Source organism: Furipterus horrens, unplaced genomic scaffold, assembly GCF_987537825.1.
Source record: "Furipterus horrens unplaced genomic scaffold, mFurHor1.1.pri manual_scaffold_2, whole genome shotgun sequence".
NCBI classification, from domain to species: domain Eukaryota; kingdom Metazoa; phylum Chordata; class Mammalia; order Chiroptera; family Furipteridae; genus Furipterus; species Furipterus horrens.
In genome coordinates this window covers 40,381,533-40,395,712 of record NW_028327172.1, presented here as the reverse complement: position 1 = coordinate 40,395,712, position 14,180 = coordinate 40,381,533, and the positions used below count along the sequence as shown (strand labels likewise).

At 49.3% G+C, this 14,180-nt stretch overlaps 1 protein-coding gene across 1 annotated transcript in view; it reads right to left on the bottom strand.

Annotated features, from left to right (window-relative positions):
- Positions 1 to 6,665: 6,665 nt before the first annotated feature.
- TRIM66 (tripartite motif containing 66) overlaps positions 6,666 to 14,180 on the bottom strand; it is a 30,270-nt gene continuing 22,755 nt past the window's right edge. The window contains exons 10-19 of the mRNA XM_090264255.1: positions 12,956 to 13,480; positions 12,609 to 12,801; positions 11,098 to 11,158; positions 10,468 to 10,642; positions 9,871 to 10,160; positions 9,268 to 9,394; positions 8,865 to 8,939; positions 8,336 to 8,488; positions 7,703 to 7,921; positions 6,666 to 6,967 (exon numbers count right to left, since the gene is read on the bottom strand). Coding sequence (XP_090120381.1) covers positions 6,908 to 6,967; positions 7,703 to 7,921; positions 8,336 to 8,488; positions 8,865 to 8,939; positions 9,268 to 9,394; positions 9,871 to 10,160; positions 10,468 to 10,642; positions 11,098 to 11,158; positions 12,609 to 12,801; positions 12,956 to 13,480 — 1,878 coding nt within the window. The 3' untranslated portion in view covers positions 6,666 to 6,907. The remainder of the gene's footprint in view (positions 6,968 to 7,702; positions 7,922 to 8,335; positions 8,489 to 8,864; positions 8,940 to 9,267; positions 9,395 to 9,870; positions 10,161 to 10,467; positions 10,643 to 11,097; positions 11,159 to 12,608; positions 12,802 to 12,955; positions 13,481 to 14,180) is intronic.

The window sequence follows — 14,180 nt, the reverse complement described above, 5'->3', positions numbered from 1 at the left end:
ATAAAAATAACAATTAATGGGTTTAACATAATAATAAGTTTATAGACATTCAACTAGATATTCATTTATTTAGGTTTTACCATTTTTAATTTTTTAGGGCTTATTTTTATAGGCCCCTGAAAAATTCTAACCTACTATTTTCAAGGGTAATAAAATTTTTATGAAAATTGTCATAAAATTAACAATGGATTTAACATATGTTATAATTTGTAGACATTTAATTACATATTTATTTAGGTTTTGCCATTAAAAATTTGTTTATAACTCATTTTTATCAGGCCCTGGGACACTCTGCCTATACTGCCGCGCAGCTAGAACAGTCCAGAGGTCACATATACAGGAAGAGGAGGTCTGCATCAGACCTACCTGCCAGGGCAGGGCCTGCTCTAGCAGCTTGCCATGGAATGTGAGGAGTGGGGAGTAGAGAGCTGTATGTCCCTGGGACCTAGAGGAGAGTACTATAATATAATTAGTAAGGAGAAAACAGCAGAGAGCTCAGAGCAGGTATGGGGAAAGTTTTGGGTACTTGGGCCAGTCTGGGAAAGGGTTGGGGGTCAGAAATTATTTCCAGGTCTCATCTTAAGCATTAAAAGTAATGATCATTTCTCCTTGAAACAGAAACTTCTCTGACACCACATCTGCCTTATTTCCTTCCCACATCCCTGGTTTCTGAGATAAGAAATATGCTAGGAAGACTACGTTAAAGGCATTGGAGGATGGCTAGTGTCTCGGGTGACACTGAGACACCCAAATGAAGGTGTCCAATAGACCACAGGACAGGCAGGTCTGGAACTCAAAGGATGGGTCCATGACTTCTATCAGATTCTCTGAGATTTCTGCACAATTAGGGTGCTTGGTTGCAAGTAAAAGATCTCAGTCCTGGATAATTTAAACAGAAAATGAGTTTATGAAAATATTTTTTAGGTAGTTCACAGAATTGTTGGGAATGACAGAAAATTAAGAGCTAATTGGTCTGCTGAAGAAACTGTCACTGACGTCCAGTACCAGGCGCTTCAACTTGTTTTGCTGCTACTGCTGCCATGGAAACCCCACGTAGATGCCACCAACACTGCCACCAGAAAAGTCTCTGTGGTCCCTGCTTTTTTTTTTCTGTTTAATTACTACCACTAGACCTGTATCCTGGCTGCAAGGGATGCTAGAAAATCAAGATTCTAATATATCTAGGTTCTAGAGTGAGACGTGAGCTCTGCCTCTCAAGACTCCTGAGGTGGGCAATTTCCTGCAAATAGAAAAGGGGTTCAGATTCTATGTAGTCAAAATGAATGAAAATTATTCATTACAATGTCCTTACCTTAACTGCCTAGAAACCGCTGGTGTAAAGAGGGCAGAGGAGAGCTGAGGTTAGGCGACAGGGAAATATCACTATAGAGAGCACATTCTTAAAATGTTTAGTGTCCAAGTGGTGGGCATTCATAAGATAGTTTTCCCTAATCCCGCCTCAGACTTGCTGCCTGTATTTTGAAGAACAGGCTGTGTTTGTGCAATAAGAAGCAGAGAGCTGAGTTCTTCCCTAGAAAGAAGGCTTCCCAGTCTATTCTTCCCTACGTTGTGTTCTTAATGATGCTGGAGTCCAGGGGCAAGAAGACCATGAAGTATGTTCAACTACCTTCACTGAAAAAACACTCCAGGACACAGTTATTGTTAAAGAAAAGTGCTATTTTTTAATTTGTTCTTGAATGTGTGGGCCTTTTAAAGTCAGTGACACTTCCCCTTACAATATTCCTCCCTTATTCCCCCAACCAAAACTTTGGATTCCAATGGCCACTTCCAGGAAAAGGCCTGGGAGGAACTCACCCTGGACACCCAAGGAAGGGGTGCAGCTTGAGGAACGGGCATATAGCTCAAGAAGCAGCACCAGCTACTGAAGACTGTCCTCAGAGCAGCTCATTTTGGCCTGTGAGTCCCTTTACCCTGCCTTGGCCAAGACTTCCCAGCTGTGTCCTACTCCCAGAGTTCTCTTGTTCCCTGTATGGACTGAACTTGAGAGTTAGAATCACCGCAACCACCTTTAGAGCTGGAGAACCTCTGAGAAATCACTGTTTTCAATACCCGCCCCTACCCTGGCCCAACTTCATAGATGGGAAAACTGTACCCAATGTTACACAGCTCATAACTGCCAGAGACAAAGTCTAGGCGTTCAGCATCTCAAATCAGATATCTCTTTACTATACCTCCCTACTTCCAAGAAAACAACATACATATGCCTCTGGCTCTCGGAACTGTAGCAAGTAGGTGGTTATAACCAATACCGATGGGAAAGACCTGGCTGAAGGAGGCCAGGCTGACCCCAACTGAGCCCCAAGTAGGTGATAATCACAGCACTTCTTAGTTTTACCTCTGTCAGAGTGTTATCAGTGGCAGGCACCCACCAGGCTGGGATCCTCCTCTTGGCTAGCAGCACTGAGCCGTGCACGGAAATATGTTTTACCGTGATGCCAAGCTCCTAACCAACTGCGGCAGCTCTAACTGGTACGGGGATCATGGTGATGAGCTGCCCACTAGCCAAATAATCCCATTTACCAAATTGCTTCTTGGTAAGACCTAATCCACATTCTTGGGCTGATTTAGACGGGGCCTCTCAGCAAACATGGCTAAAATCTGTCTCTGTGCTGCGGTGAAAGAGACAGAAGGAAGGACTGGCAGATGCTATCCTCCTAGCAGAGCCCACAGACATGTCTGGCACAAGGAGAACTGAGTCCAGGAAGAGAAACAGGCAGAAGAAAAGAGGCCAACACGGGGGGTATGGGGCAGAGCACGAGCAGCGGTGCTCCCTCCTGCCTACCCAATTCCTCAAGAGGAGAGACCAAAGAAAGCTGCAATGTGTCCCCATGTCAAGGTCTCAATGGAGGCTCAGCCTATGTGGCTGAGAGGTAAGAGGATAATCCAGAGACTTGTGGCATCACAAAAGCCACGTGAAGAGGGTGTTTCAATGAGGAAGTGGTACCAGGTGTGCAATATGTAGAGCGTTCAAGACAGTTGAGGACTGAAGGTATTTGTTTAATTTGGCAATTGGATGGTCACTGGTGACTTTTATGAAAAACTATACAGGGTGAAGAGTGACATGAGAAGAATCAGTGAAAGATTCTTTTTTAAAAGAATGAAGCTGACAAGGAAAAAGTGTAAGGGCAACAGCCTCTAATAGTTGTGTGATTTTTTTTAAATCCTGGGAGGCCAGTGCTTGTTTGCAGGCTACGTGGAGGTAATCAGCGGAGGGGGAGACTGAAGACACTGGAAAGGAGGAGCAGTGGGACAAGTGACAGAGCAAAGTCTTGGAGGATATGTAGCAGGATTCAAGAAATAGAGCACCAAACAGAAGCAAGAGGAGGGATAGAGGCAGAGAGAGGGGGCGAGGAGAGAAACAAGTGGGCAAGGAAGTTCTCAGGTCAGCGCCGCCCTTCTGTGCACTGCGCAGTGAGGTCAGCTGTCTGCTGAGCGCAGAGATGAATGGCATGGACTGAAAGCAGAATAATAAGAAGTCGAAGACATACCATCAATGCTGAGAGCCCAACTCAGGCTGCCAACCATGGTCTGCCACGCTTAGCAGCCCAGGAAGAGGGAGCAAAATACAGGCTGGTGCAGAAAATGGAGAACGGTTAATATTTTCAGCAAAAGTTGGAGGGAAGGAGAAGTTTCAGGATGCTGATAAAAATGTCGAGGAGGTTCAGGCTGGGGAGAGGCCGAAGTCCAGGAGAAGGTGGAAAGACTGGAAGAACAGCTGAGGTCATGGAAATGGGCTAAAGGAACAGGCAATTTCAGTAGATAGCAACAAGGGAGTGGAAGAGAGGAAGCACCACTGTGGTGACCCAAAAGGAGCAACGTCTCAGTTCCGAAGTTCAGAAAAGAAGATTATGGGTGATACCATGGCCTGAGGGAGGAAACAGAGCAGAGCTCAGAACAAACAAGAAGGGGCTTGGTCTTAGGAGCAAGGCAAACACCTGTTGCCAGAAATGGGTACAGGGAGCCACAGTGTGCCGGGGTTGATGGCAGGGCCTGCGTACGGCAAAAGCTACAGAGGGTCTGGTGGCTGCCACTTGGTGGTACTTGCAGAGCATGCATAGTTGGCAACTGCTAGAAGTCAGGCAGGACCAGCCTACCCGTGTTCTGGAAGCGTGCTCTGCAAGTACATCAATGTTTGCACCAAAATTCCCTTTGCATCAGCTGAAACCACTTCATTCTCCTATTTCTCAGCATACCCAAGAAGCCAAATTTCTTCTCTAGGATGGCATTTTGTACCATTAGAATCTAGAAGTCATTGCATCTCCATTTCCTGGCTTTGCGATGGGCCAAAGGACTTGGCTGACTTCAAAATGGGGCCATTACAGAACTAAGCCAAAAGTAGGATCACTCAAATGTTTGCAAAGAGCGACTGAAATCAATCAGCTATTAGCTTTAAAAAAAATTTTTTTCTAAAAAGTCATGATCTGTTTTCTGCATGCAAAAACAACGAAACATACACATGACTCACAACATTGGTGCTAAACACACAGGAAAAGCCACAGAGAGGGTAGTACTTTCAGGTAACGAGTATAGGGATGGTATAGTGGGCCAGGGCCTCGAACCCTTGGAGGAAAGGACACCCTGCCTCCTGCCCCTTGCAGCTTGGGTGCCTAAAGTAAGCCTGTCGGCGTGCAGGAGCTCTGTAATCAGAAGGGAATATGGGACTCTCTACTACAGCGCTGAGGTCCTCTGGCCCAGCAGGCTGACTTGTGGGCCCATCATGCTATCCCCAAGCCGGAAGCTTCATTGACAGAAGGAAAACCAAGCATCTAACCAGGCATTTCTGCTTTATATTTGTGATCTCCAGCTGGTCCTGGGGAAGGATCTTAATCAAATATGAGCTGGTCACAGCCTTCACCTGGATGCGCAACACAAAGCACCATGAAGCTCTCTCAGGGGAGGTGGGCACGGAGGCCACACAAAGGAAAGATTACCAAGAGCAGGAATCAGTGAGGTAATTACAGAGGGAACCTTGCCAAGCCAACCAGAGAAAAACATTCAAAAACTGAAAGGGAAGAGGCCAAAACCTAAACCAGAAAGTCATGTGAGCCCCAAAGAATGCCTGGCTACTGGAGTATTAAAGACTTAGTTGCCCCAACCTAGAAAACAGGATATGGAAGCCCACCCACTTAGGAGAGCTTGGAAGTGCTGGTGAGAGAATGGCAAGTCAATGGGCACGATTTCCTTTGACGTGAAGATGATCTGCCAGCCTGGGTGGAGAAGGAAATGAGCAGTACCATCAACTCACAAGGAGAGAAGTGTTTTCTCTGATCAAACATTTCCATCAACAAAGACCCTACAAATAAGAACTTCCTTAAATTGCATCTCTTAGCAAAAATAAAACCATAGTCTAAGACGCCTTTGAAAGTAACCAAACTATGACAGGACAGGGAAAGCTATGTCTCCAGGCAACTGAAGTGCCAGGTCCACTGCCCCCTCACAGCGTCAGCAATAGGTTCTTCCTCAAGCAAAACTTTGCTGGCGAGGTGGCCTTACCCCCAGCATCTGCCTGTGCCTCTTCCTCCCTAACACCCTAAATGGACTGTGGAGATCCACCTGAGATGCAGCCTCAAGCTCTGCTCCTGTTGCCATGGCATCTCAAACACTTCTCTCTGCTTTCAAGGAAAAGGAAAATCCTGAAGTGGCTTCAGGGTCACTGAAGGGCGCTGGCTTTTCGCCTCTCAGGTTTCCCCTTCTCCGTCCTGGACAGAACTTCCCTGTGAATGCTGAGGTCTGGCTCCTGCTGGTCACCCTGGCTTTCTTCATCCTCCAACAACAGCAACAACAAAAAGAGCTACCAAAAGGGACTCGCTTTTTCTGGGCTGTGGGTGGCCCGAGGGCAGGCAAGTCAGAGGACTCCCTTCTGATCTTTGGCTCAGTGAACAGGGACAGGCTGAGGACTAGAATCTCTGAGCAGGAGGAGAGGCCAGCAGAGTGAGCCGGTTGTAGTCACTCCCCTCGCCCAAGAAACTCTGTATCTAAAGCAGCTGCCTCACAGTTTCCCAAGCAGAACTCGGGATCCAAAATGGAGAGAATTAAGGGGGGGCCACCAGCAATCACTTCTAGGAAGGCAGGTTCTGACACCAAACAAGAGCTATTAGCCCAAAGTGAGTGGCATAAAGGGCGGGCTCTGAGGTTGGCATCTTGTTACGCTCAGTGGAATCTGAGCCCAAAGGTGTAAGTGGTCTCTGCACAGCCAGCCAGCGCCATCGGGAGTGCCACACCAGCCAGAGCACACCCACAGCAGCCAGCAAAGTCCACATCAGGAAAGGGGGCATGGAAAACAATACCCTGAAAACCGTTAGAACCCGAATAGGCACCAATTGAGACCTCTGACCTCCAGAAGCCTGCATTACCCTGCCCGGGGCTGGTGCCTCTGTCCCGGCAGGCCAAGCAAAGGCAAACAGTGACAGTCTTTGGCTGTGCTGGACCAGGGATCACAGGCCTGCCACATGTCAGAACCTCTCTCCCTTCTTTTACCCTCTTCTGAGCCCAGGAGGAGCTCAGATATATACATTGCTCCTGAGCCCCACACTCTGAAAGGTGAGAAAAAGTCTGCTTTCCTCAGCAGGAAGAATTCACCAAGGAAGCTGGGTCCTCCCAAGCCTGACCAGCCTTGGTCTTGTCAAGTTACCTTATACATGTGATTATTCTGGAAATAGGGAACACCTCCCTCTTTGCTGTTTATTACTAAAATGTTCTCTGTAATGGAGGCACTATGGCTCCCAAATAAATGCTGTAAGATGCAAATGGCAAAGAAGGGCATTACACCAGCTCGACAAGACTCGTCTCACATCCACAATCTGAAGAGAATGAGCGGAAAGGTGGGGAGGAGAGGCCAACAGGATGCGGCGGCACCACCTGCCAGAGGCTCAGTCTCCTTCCAGCGCTACACCTGCGAGATGCTGTTGGCCAGGCGGAAGGACATTCTTTTTGCTCTTTCATTCTCCTGAAAGAAAAAAATATTTGGAATGACAATGGCCAAATGTAGGATTGATTAACATGAAAAGGCTCTAAGTGTCCAGATTGGGATTTCCCCAGAGCCAAAGTGTTTTTCCCTATCCTAAGAATGCAACAGCAAAACTCACTGAAGCCACTAAACATGGTGTGCGAAGTCTTGTCAACAGCTGCAGAAGGCTGGTCAGACCCTGGCACACAGTAGGCAGGCAACACATTTTGATGGAATTGAATAGTATTGAATTGATATTTCAGGTCTGCGGCCAAAAGGTCAGAGGAGGTCTCTTGCTGCAAGCAGCACCTGTCCTTCCTTCTCTGCAGCAAGGGTCTGAAAAGATCCCTTCCTTTATTCCAAACCCAAGTCGTATCCGGGCTCTGAGACCAGGCACTTCTCTTATGGGCATCACAGGTCAGAATAACCAGCACTGAGCAGGGAGTCAGGACAGCTCATTACTTACCCTGGTTCTGCCGTTAATTTACTGAGTGACCCCGAGGAAGTACATTGACCTCTCTGATTTTGAACCTCAGGGGTAATCAGAGTTGATGAGCCCTGCACTGCCCTGCTTTCCTCTTCAGCTAAGGGAGTAAAAATGAGGGTTCCTTGTCACCACTCTATTGTGCCACCTGAGCAGCTTCACTTTAGGTTGCTCTTGTACATGTTGCTCAGGCACCCCCTGCCTGCCCAATCACCCACCTAGCTGCCTGCCAGCTGGCAGCAACCCCTTACCATGTGTCGCCGCCGCCTCTTGGGCTGGATGCCCTCCTGCATGTAGGGGGGCCACGGGAAGCCCTGGGGAGTGGAACACCCACTCTCGCTAGAAACCTCCTCGGAGTCTGAGTCCTCCTGCCTCGGCTGGGCGAACTGCTTCTCTGGGTAGATCTCCTTCAACCAGCCCTCAAAGAATACCTCCAGGCAGCGGCCAGCCTCTGCAACCTCGGAGTCAGGCTGAAGGGGAAGGACAGCAGGAATAGTCTGGCATGTTTCCACCAGCCCCTCTCTTCCAGGCATCTCAAGAGCTATACAGAGACCACAAAGCCTAGTTGGATCTCTTGGATGTTTGGAAATTTATGTTTTTCTCCTCAAGACTAATAATAATCAGTTTGGTATCCATCCTTAAAACAGAAATGACCCTGACAGTTACCTACAGATGGTCAGTCACTACACCCCGGTGTTCCTCCTGAGTCTGTGCTGAGGCCCAAGTGTGGAAGAGAGCTCTCAATCATGACTACAGTAGGCACAGAATACCTCCCAAGCTCTCAGAGCAGCCCAGGGCCACACCTGATATCCTACCCACATGACAATCTTGGGGCCACTGGAAATAGGGGAGAGGTAAAACAAGTAAGACACTCATCGACATACATAATTGAACTTAGCACAGTTCCAGAACATGAGGCGCACGTCTGATACCACCTCCTCTGGGGTGGTGTAGTGAGCTGGATCCTTCTTTTGCAGCTTCCTCCGGATGATTGACAGGTCCATGGGCCTCTTGATAATCTGGTAGTAATGCCGAGCCTGAGGGAGAAGGAAGCAAGGCAGGAAGGGAAAAGTGAAGGTAAGAGAAAAGAAGAGATGAAGAATGAGTTGGAATAAAAGTGAAAGAACATAAGAAAGAGAAAGGCAGCAAAAAAAAAAAAAAGTGTGGAGAAAGAAGACAAAGAGAAAGGGAAAAGGAGGAATGTTTTACTTGTCCAGTCAGGTCGGATTCAGCAGCAGTTGGGGACAGGCTGTGGTGGCCATGGCCCCTGGTCTCCTGGACCATCCATGAATTAATATACTTGCAGTGGCTCTGCTCAGAGCCCACCTGGGTACCACTGTGATGGGCCCCCAGGCCTCGGGCCCTCTAAGCAGAAAGCACGGGAGCAGGCAGAAAGAGCGAGGCCTTCCTTACCAGCGGGCTGACAGGCTCATGGAAAGGCAGGCTGAGGCTATTGCAGCACAAGGACAGTACCAGCTTCTCACACTTCTGCAGAAATCAGAATTGGCAGCGTTACTCCGTTCTGGCCCCACCTCTGAAGAACTAAAGACAGTGACCCTGATAACGCTGAAGGGGTTGGTTCTGTTCCATGTGGTATGAGCCATCATACTAAGGCACAGCTCAGCCTCCCAGACCAGGAAAAACAGCTGGCAGATGGAAAAATCATAGCAGACTCCCAATGGGCCAAACTGCCAGGCACAGCCCCAAAGAGAGGCACCCAGAGAAGCCGCTCAGCCCCTCAGAAAGGCCTCAGCCCCACTTGGCACAGGGAGGCTACCCACAGGATGGAACCTTGCTCCCCAAACCCCCTCCCTACCTTCTGGTCAGATATGCTCAGTCCAGGAGGGGCCCGCACTCCAGGCTGGGTATAGCGGGCATTCTCACAGTCGTACTCCATCTCGGGCTGCGTCAGGCTGCGGCACAAGGTACACGCCCAGTCTCCCCTACAGAGGCGGGTGAGACCAAGTGAGGCCTCAGCTCATTGCCCAGAACTCTCTCCCTTGTCCCTATGCCCCAAGACAGGCGCTGGAGAGGAGGGGGAAGTGACATGGGAAACTGAGTCCCCTGTAGGGAATGGCTTCCTAGCCACAAGCTTGAGAGAAATTCAGTAACTCAGGATTTAGAGAATGCAGGAAAAGGGAAGTTACAAAGGGGCTGAGACAGGACTACAGGGACAATTTGCATGCAGGAGGAAGCTGGGAGCAGGCAAGGCAAGGAAGCCAACCGAATGTTAAACATCCACCTTTCTGTGTGCAGAAGGAGCACAGCTGTAGGACCACTACTCACAGACCTGCAATCCATGCAGGCCCAGGAAGGGGAGGAAGCCGACCAGAGGGAGCTCTGAGGGCCTGGCCGGAAATAATCATCCTTGGACAATCCCCCACTAGACAGCTGAGGACCCAGGGTTGCCACGACTCACCCTGGGAAGCTGAGCAAGGCTGGCAAGTGGCAGGAGAGGTGGTACACTTTGGGGCAGCGGTCACAGCACAGCAACTCTCCCCCATTGAGGCACACAGCACAGAAGTCCTCGTTCTCTATGGGTGCTGGAGGCCCCTTCTTGGCTCCAGGAGCTCGAGCAATGAGTCTGTGCTCCTCAGGGGATGCCCCCTCCACCTCTGGTGACTGCTGCCCAGCCAGAGATGTGACAGTGACCTTTCTTCCTCCCAGACTTGGGGCCTGGATGGTATCAGGCAGCTTGTTCTGACTGACCTTGGAGAAGAAGGGAGTCTAAGCAGCGAGAGTATAGCACCAGGAGGCTGTTGAGGGAGAGGGGAGGGGAGGGACTGACAAGCCCTGAAACCAACTTATCTCAGGACCACAAGCCAGCCAAGCCCCATGAGTGCTGGCAGCTCACTCCTAAAGTGCATCTCATAGGCCCATGATGACAAGGGACCAAGTCTGGCCAAGCCGCAGCCCCACTGAGAGACTCAGGACAGAGCCAGAGACAGAATTCTGTCAGTAGCAAAGGGAGAAGAGAGACTCCAAGGTTCAAGGCCAAGGCAGAGCAAAGTGGTACCTTAATGGACATGCTGGAGGACTCAGTGCCACACTCGACGATCAACAGGAAGCTTCCATCCTCATCATTATTTTGTGGCTTCAACTTGAACACAGGCATCTCTCCTGAGGAGGTAGCACAGATCTTGAGTCGCTCCAGCCGCACATAGGGAATCTTGGGCTTGCTATTATAGGGTCTGTGACAAGAGAGACAGACACCCTTGGATCTCTGTGGGAGCCTCCTCTGGCCCCAACGTAGGGCTCATCCAGGATCCCACAACGGAATTGCTGCTCAAGATCTCCTCAGTCCAACCCTCAACAGGCCCATATTCTGTCTTCCCGCTCAGCCCTGCTGGCCAGGCCCTGTCAGCCTCTGGGAAGCCCTTTGGCCAAAGAAGAGGCTCCATGAAGGGGGAGGACTGCCCAGAGTGTGTGCCTTGTGGTGCAGGAGCATGACACTCCCCCACCCCCCACCACCTTCCCAGACACCCAACACCCAGACCCCACCTGAGGGTCTAGGGGTTGCCGAAGACAGTTGCAGGCAAACTTCTCCTTCTCATTAAGTCTTCAAGGATGCTTACTTCCTCTGCCAGCCTCCCAGGACATGAATTTGAGGGGGTGGGAGAAAAAGGCTGGGCCAAGAATCTGTTACCTGATAATCTGGTCCTCCTTTGTCTCCAGCTCCAGGGCTCTTTGCTCAAAATTCTCATACTCTAAGGCAAAAGACAAAATCTGTCACATGTATTTATGACAACATACCCTGTGACCCACACTCATACCTTTGGCCACCCACCTGACACACAGTTGTTAAATACACTGTGATCATTCACAGTGGTGAAAATCCTCCCATGGCTCTCCTTCCTGAGAGAAGAAGAAGGCCGCCTTCTTTTAAAAAGATAAACACTCAGAGGCTGCCTAGGGGTTAGCGTTGGGTCAAGCGCTAAGAGGCCCTCTTTTCACCTTCAAAGTGAGCTCAGAAATCACTGTTCTCCACACACTAGTGTTACCTGCTCTCAGGAGTCATTCTGCCCAGCTTCTGCCTGTTCAGCCACGTGCTGCGATTCCAGCACTGCCTGAGAGTCCAGCTCCTGCTCTGTGGCAAGAGGCCCCTGGGAGCCCTGCCCTGAGCAGTGCGCTCTGTGCAGGTGGGCAGGCAGCAGTGTGTGGGGAGAAGAGAAAACAGGCATTTACTGAGCTCCCAACTCAGCACCAGGCACCATCCTGGGCACTCTCCACAGTCAAGCAGGATCTAAAAAACGTTAACTGCTTAAAATGCAGGGTTACGTTACTGTGCAGTTAAGAACCAATAATTTTTCAGTTGGTCATTCAGTGTGAGGAAAAACAGCATTGTTTCATTTTCATTTATTAAATATCTAGGAAATAGACTGATCATTACAAACTAAACACACATCGCACACTGAACTGCAAAAGTCCCACAGGATCTGGGCAGCTGCTTCCTAATTTCCCAGCTAGCCCTCACCTTCCACAGAAGAAAGGAACTTCAGCTTATCCCCACTGAGAAGGGGTGTGGCAAGTGAGAACTGGATTAGAGACCATCTGCACTGGTCTTAATTCCCTTTCCTATGAGGCACAACACAAATCCCTATTATTTCTGGGTGCAAGGCAACTTCTTGTTACCACAGAGTAAGTCCCCAAGAGATTGCCCTGGAATTGTCCCAGCAGCCAGGGAGGCAGCTAAGCTTAGCCCCATTTATAGAAAAAGAAACCAATTCAGAAAGGTTCAGTATCTTGCCCAGGACCAAACATAAAGAGACAGTACTGGTTTTCTACCTTCCATCTATCTAACTCCAAAGTCAGACATGCACTTTTCCCTACAGGTTGCCAAGGCTAGGCCCTCTAGGGTGAGTTCTTCCTGTCACCCTCGCCCTATAACCCAGACTCCCCAGAACACCCTGCATGAGGGATGTTACTAGGAGGCTGAGTCCTGGGCCATGCGTGGCTCAGCCCTGGCCACAGTGAGGGACACACAACAGGAATCAGTGAGTCAGTTCTGGAGGAGAGAGGTGAAGCTAGCCTGAGCGAGAAGCACTGCTCCCTCAGGCTGAGAGCCTGCCTGCCACCTCTATCTCACCTGGAAATGCTGAGCCCATCTGCTCAAGTCTGTGGCCAGGAGGAAAGGCAGGCTGCTTTCTTGAGTCTCACCTTTTGGGTTCTGGTACTGCTGCAGAGCCGTGGATGTGTTGACCACTGAGACCACAGGTGGTTTTTTCACAGAGAGGTTAATGGGTTCCTCCAGTTCTGAGGAGATAGCCAAGTCCTTGCAAACATCTAGACCGGGGGCTGTGGGGCCTTGTCCCAAAGAGTCAGTGAAATGAGTGGAATCCTCACTTTCCATCTTTGAAAAGTAGAAGGCCAAGAAAAACCAAAGAAATCAGACATGTTTGCCATTAGCAGTCATGGAGCTATTAGGCACAAGCCAGGAAAAGGCCTTCAGGGGCTACCCTTTTGCCCAATGATGAGCAGAAAAAGTTGAATGGCATTCAACTTACCTTACATAGGGCATTCCCCACAGAGGGGTCTGCCCCATCGCCAGGGCACAGGCTCCCTGCAACAGCTCGACCAGAGCCAGGACTGCAGCTGGCTCCAGTCTCCGGCTGTCCGTCAGGAGCTGGAGGCACACTCTGCAGAGGACAAGTTGCTAGACTTGGCACCGCCTGGGTGGGACCAGACATCAGGCTGGGCCTGGCCTGAGAGTAATCACTTGCTAGGTTTGTGATGGCCTGGGAGGAATCACTCATCAGGCTGGGCATGGACTGGGGTGTGCCACGCACAAGGCTGGGCACCGCCTGCAGGTGACTGGCTGCCAGGCTGGACACAGGCTGGCTCTGAATGCTCAGCAGGCTGGACACAGTCAGTGGGGGGCCACTCAGCAGGCTCGGTACTGCCTGGGAGGGGGCAGCTGTCAGGCTGCTCACGCTCTGGATCTGCGGCTCTAGGGCCCTCGCCAGCCTTGTAGATGACAGCTCCATCTCCAGAGTGTTGGAAAAGCCCATAATGCTCACAGAGGTGGAGTGCTGCGGGAGCAAAGACAGGGCCGTCAGGCTGTTAGCCGGGGATGGTGGGAGGAAAGGGGACATGCAGCCGGTAAGAGCTCCCCTCTTTTATGCTTTAATAAATCCTTGTGCTTTATTCTCATAGCACAATCTGTGACACCATTCGATTAACATCTGCTTTCTCTACAAATTCTAAACTCAATTAGGACATGGATTTTGTCTATTTTGCTTACCCTCTGTATTCCTATACCCATGAGCAGTGCCTGGCTGAATAAATGAATTAATGAGCTATTTAATTATTTTTTTAAACAACAATACTGCATGACTGTTTATTCTTCAAATCTTAAGCCAAATAAACAGCAGTTTAGTTTTACTAACAACTGAGTCTATGAGCTTCTCTAAAATAATAATTGTTTTTATATTGTTAAAATGTATTAAGAATTTATTATATGCAAGGTAACTGCTGAGTGTTTTACGTACATTTCCTCATTTAATCCTCACAACAAACATTAAAGGCTTATTCTGAAGGCTAGAAGAAAAAAACCCATGTAAACATTTAGAACAATGTCTGGCATATTGTCAGTACTCAATAAACCCCAGCTGTTGCTATCATTATTTTTACTGTTGTTGTGACCCTAATTTTACACTGGAGTAAAAAGCTACAGAATATTAAGACAAGAATTACTCATTTCATGTACAGAAAGAAAAAAGGGAGTTGAGA